At 59.2% G+C, this 4,804-nt stretch overlaps 1 protein-coding gene across 1 annotated transcript in view; it reads left to right on the top strand.

Moving 5' to 3' along the window:
- ANKRD24 (ankyrin repeat domain 24) overlaps nucleotides 1-4,804 on the top strand; it is a 15,622-nt gene that overhangs the window by 234 nt on the left and 10,584 nt on the right. Inside the window, exons 2-9 of the mRNA XM_077751742.1 lie at nucleotides 693-779; nucleotides 884-1,014; nucleotides 1,091-1,179; nucleotides 2,074-2,138; nucleotides 2,675-2,732; nucleotides 4,059-4,129; nucleotides 4,325-4,431; nucleotides 4,605-4,792. Coding sequence (XP_077607868.1) covers nucleotides 693-779; nucleotides 884-1,014; nucleotides 1,091-1,179; nucleotides 2,074-2,138; nucleotides 2,675-2,732; nucleotides 4,059-4,129; nucleotides 4,325-4,431; nucleotides 4,605-4,792 — 796 coding nt within the window. The remainder of the gene's footprint in view (nucleotides 1-692; nucleotides 780-883; nucleotides 1,015-1,090; nucleotides 1,180-2,073; nucleotides 2,139-2,674; nucleotides 2,733-4,058; nucleotides 4,130-4,324; nucleotides 4,432-4,604; nucleotides 4,793-4,804) is intronic.

Raw genomic sequence — 4,804 nt, 5'->3', positions numbered from 1 at the left:
ACGGACCGGCAGTGAGGGGAGGGGGCAGAGGCTGCGGGCTGGACATCTGAGGAGACTTGGGCATGTTTGGGGAGGCAGCTCTGAGAACAGAAGGGGACCCTGGAAAATTTAGAGGGCGTTTGGCGGGACGGTTTCGGGGACCAGTTTTGGGTGGGTTCGTTTGAGAGGATAATGTTAAGGAACGGTTTTTGGGAAATATATTGACATTTGGAGAGTAACCTCGGTGAACATTCAGGGATTTTTTTTTGGGGGGAAGGACATTTTTAGGACTTGTTGGGGTCATTTGGGGGGACGAATTTGGAGAAATTTCAGGAATTTGGGGAAGACATTTTGGAATGCATTTCACGCTGAGGTTTCTTGGAGAACAGATCTTGGGACATTTGGGGGACAAGTGTGGCATTTCAGGGACAGTTTAAGAAGGATAGATGACAGATGGTCCTGGAGACGTTTAAAGGAACCCTCTTAGGGGTTCCCACGGGAAGATATTGGAGATGGGGGTGATGTTTGGAAAGGTGGCTTTCACTGAAGGGCTGGCTGGGGACAATTTCTGGGAAGATGCTGGGGGCTGATCCGGGGAGAATTTAATGGGACAGGCATGTAGTGGGTGTTGTATGGACCTGGGAGCAGACGCTGGGGATGTAGGCTGGGCGAGGCCGTCTCAGACCCCCGCCCAGGACTACCTCCCCCTGCAGCTGCGGCTCAGCCCCACTGACCTCGGCTCCTGCCCGCCTTGCGGCCCCTGCCCCATCCCGAAGCCGGCAGCCAGAGGCAGGCGCCAGGCAAGTGCCCAAGGGCAGGCAGTGAAGCCGGGAGCCCCAGCCAGGGGGAGCAGGGAGGGGGCAGCGATCACCTGGCCCCACTCTCCTCTGGGTGCGCCCTGCAGAGCCAGGAGTGGGGCAAAGGTGACGAGCGACTGCTCCAGGCCGTGGAGAACAACGACGCAGCACGCGTGGCCACTCTCATCACCCGCAAGGGGCTGGTGCCCACCAAGCTGGACCCCGAGGGCAAGTCCGCGTGAGTGCCCCGCCCTGGGAGGCCGAGGGACGAGGGGTGGCCTTCCTGCAGCTGACCCCTGGCCTCTGACCTCCAGATTCCACCTGGCTGCCATGAGGGGTGCAGCCAGCTGCCTGGAGGTGATGCTGGCACAGGGCGCCAATGTCATGAGCACCGATGGGGCAGGTACTGCCTGCTGGGCCCTGGGGGAGGGGGGAGGAAGTCAGACCAGGGGCTCAGCCTGCACGTCCCGTCAGGCCCCGCTCCATGGCTTCAGCGGCCTGCTGAAGAAGCGGGGGTTGCTTTCGGTGCCACCCAGGGAGGCACAGGGACATGTCAGGCCGCAGTGCGCAAGAACAAAGGCTGTGCTGTGGCACCAAGCAAGGTGAGTGGACAGCCTGTGGGCGGGCAGTGGCCAGGACTCAGGTAGTGGTTAAGTCAGAGGGAGTAGCTGGAACAGAGGATTACCTGAGCGTGCGAAGTACCTGGGGGCGGGAGAATAACAAGTGGAATTGGGGGGGAGGTAGTTGGGGTTTAGGGGTAGGGCTCTGAAGGGATGTCTGAGATAGAATGCGTGGCCAAAGGGAACAGTTGGGGCTCAGGAGGTAAACGAACGAGGGGTGGGGCACAGCCCTGGCTGAAACTCTGGGGCATCGTAGGAGGCATAGGAGCCAGGGTGTGTGGCGCAGCTGGGGGTTCGTATCGCCGACAGGGGAATTGGTAGCCTGTGGAGTGGCAAGGGCTTATGGATTCGCAAGGGCATACAGGACCAACGGATTCTGAGGGGCATTGCTGGAGCGGCAGTGGCGTTGAGCTTGGAGAGTGGCTGGGGGCCTGGAGAGTGGCTGGGGGCGTGGGGAGTGGCTGGGTCGTGGGGCCTGAGAAGGGGAGGGTGTGGAGCGTACTTGAGATGAGAATGTCTGGGATACAGACTACCTGGGGCCTGGAGAGTCTCCGGCTACAGGGAGAAGCACCTGGGGGTTGGGGAGAAACTCATCGCAAATAGTTGACACAGATTTGGGGAGCAGCCAGAAGCTCCTTGAGGATGTGGAACCCCAGCAAACCCTCCTTGCCTTTCAGGTTACAATGCCCTCCACCTGGCGGCCAAGTATGGGCACCCACAGTGCTTGACGCAGCTGCTGCAGGTCATTCACTTCCTTGTGTCAGATACTCCCCTGACCTGAGATACTCCCTTCCCCTGACTACCCCTGAGTTCTCGCAGTTCCCTGAACGGCAACCCCCGCCCCTATCAGATACCCCCTGAATCCTGGGTAGGTCTTAGCCTCCTTTACTCCTGAGCCCCAGCTACTCCCTGGACAACCAGAGACTCCCTGAGTGTCCAGATACTTCACACACCCAAGATACTCCCAAGACCAGGGATCTCCTGAGCCCCAGCCTCTCCCCAAACCCTAGGTGGTTCCTGAGCTGCAGCCACTCTCGGAGCTCTCGTCCAGCCCCCAAGCCCCCAGCTGCTCCTGAGCTCCCAGTGATGCCCTCCTTGTCACCAGTTTTCATGAAAGCCGAGAGAGCCCCTTGGGAGTTCCATGAGGAGACGGGCTCCGCGGAGCAGGCATGGGGGAGGGAAGAGAGGGTTAGGCAGGGGCCCTGAAATCCGGCAGAGCCCAAGGGGCAGGTCCCAGTTCTTGGAGAGCCTCGACGACCCACACGCCTCCCTCCCCAGGCGTCCTGCGTGGTGGATATCGTGGACAGCAGTGGGTGGACAGCCTTGCATCATGCAGGTGGGTGCTGCCCAGCCTCGCCCTGCCCACCATGACCCAGAGGGTGCTGGGCTTGGGATTATGCTACCCCGGGTCCTGGGGGACTGACCATGAGCTTCTGCCTCCTTCCTCCTTTTTCCTCGCCGAGTACCTGCTGTGTGCACGTCCCTGGGGCTCAGCATTAATCCTCACCAACACTTGGAGCCCCGGACGGGCACCCCATTAGACAGGCAAGCCGATCGAGATTCACCCACGAGAAAGTGGGGAGGACTCAGGCTGTGTGACCCCCTAGTACCAGGCCTGGGTGAGAACGACGGCGGTGGGAAGGGCAGTGACCAGAGTGCGGCCTCAGGAAGGCCAGAGATCCATCCTTCATAATCCCTGGATCCAAACTCCTTCCTGAGGGAGGTCAAGGGACCCGCCCGCCTGAACCAGAATCCAACCCAGCATCCGTCCACCATGCCCATGAGATCAGGGAATGACTTTCACTAATGACTCAAGAAATGTGTGACGTTTTGGGAACACAGAATAAATTTGGATTTGCTTGGGGGGTTTTAACCGCCGGGTAGAACTTCCCGGCAGTTGGAGTGTGCTGCCACCTAGTGGCCAGACTCTGGAAGCTCACCGGGGCGCTTCGTTCAGTAAATCTTTATTGAGTCCCTGCCCTGCATGGGACTCTGTTGTAAGCACTGCGATTGCAGCAGAAAACCAAATGCCGCACCCGCTCGAGCACACGGCAGGTAATCAGATAGAGCTTGTTGACGTTTCCAGTGACGGCATGAAACCCTCCCTTCCTTCTTTGAGGCTCTGGACATACACACAGCCTCCCCCAGCCTCCCCCTTCCTTGACCTTACCAGGCTTCCTCGCTTCACGGCTCTTGCCTCCTCAGAAACCGCTACCCTCCTCCTTTTCACCTTCAAGACTCAGAACTCAGATCAACCCCCCCGAGAAGCGCGCCCAGTCCCGGCTGACGTCTGATCCCTCCAGTAAACATTAACCGTCTCTGACGTTTGGTCCGTGGGAGGCATAAAACGCTGCCTAAAGCAGAGAGAGGAGATGCAGAAAAATTAGCCAAAACGTCCACCTTAAAAGAGAGCCGTGGTGGACCGTGGAAAGGACTCGGGACAGGGAGTTAGCAGGCCTCATCCTGGCGCTGGCTCTTACCCTGCTGGCTGACCACGGACCCGGGTGGCCCTCAGTTTCCTCTTCTGTAAAATAGGGAGTCATACCTTTGCTATTACCTCCCAGGGAAGGTAGGAACTTCTCATGAAATGAGGGATAAGAATCACACGAGGCAGAAGGCCAGAAAACATCTGAACCTTGCCCTACCCCCCCCCTTTTTCCAGCGGCCGGTGGGTGCCTTTCCTGCTCAGAAGTGCTTTGCTCCTTCAAGGCACATCTGAATCCCCGAGATCGGGTGAGCGTCTGGGACCTTTTGGGGAACGATACTGTCCTTGAGCCACACTGTCACCAAGTGGCAGCGTCCCGGGCACCCTTTAAAAAGTGTAAAAAGGTCTGGAGTGAAGTTCGGGGGCAGTCATAGAGGTTTGCCTGCCTCCCAAGGTCAGCCTCTCTCATATTTTGTTTCCTCCTTCCCCGGAATTCCCACCAGTCAGGTACGACGCCCCTTATCATAGCCGCTCAGATGTGTCACACAGATCTGTGCCGCCTCCTTCTGCAGCAGGGGGCTGCCGCAAATGACCAGGACCTGCAAGGCCGGTGAGTATCTTCCATCCGAATTAGCCCTTTGTATGCTGTGTGACCTTGGGCAAGCCTGGGGGGGATCTTGTTGCGTCTTCCCCCCCCCAACCCCCCAACGCAGCCTGGGTCTGGAGGAGGGCCTGGGAGGTTGGGAATGTCCTCACTCCCTCAGCAGCGCCCTCTCCTGGTAGGACAGCCCTGATGCTGGCCTGCGAGGGCGCCAGCCCCGAAACGGTGGAGGTGCTTCTGCAGGGAGGGGCCCAGCCGGGCATCACCGACGCCCTGGGCCAGGATGCTGCTCACTACGGCGCCCTGGCCGGAGACAAACTCATCTTGCACCTTCTGCAGGAGGCAGCTCAGCGCCCCTCGCCCCCCAGCGGTATGTGAGCTG

The sequence above is a fragment of the Crocuta crocuta genome, unplaced genomic scaffold, assembly GCF_008692635.1.
Source record: "Crocuta crocuta isolate KB4526 unplaced genomic scaffold, BGI_CrCroc_1.0 scaffold110, whole genome shotgun sequence".
Taxonomy (NCBI): domain Eukaryota; kingdom Metazoa; phylum Chordata; class Mammalia; order Carnivora; family Hyaenidae; genus Crocuta; species Crocuta crocuta.
The sequence above is the reverse complement of the archived record's forward strand: the minus strand, read 5'-3'. Positions and strand labels throughout refer to the sequence as shown.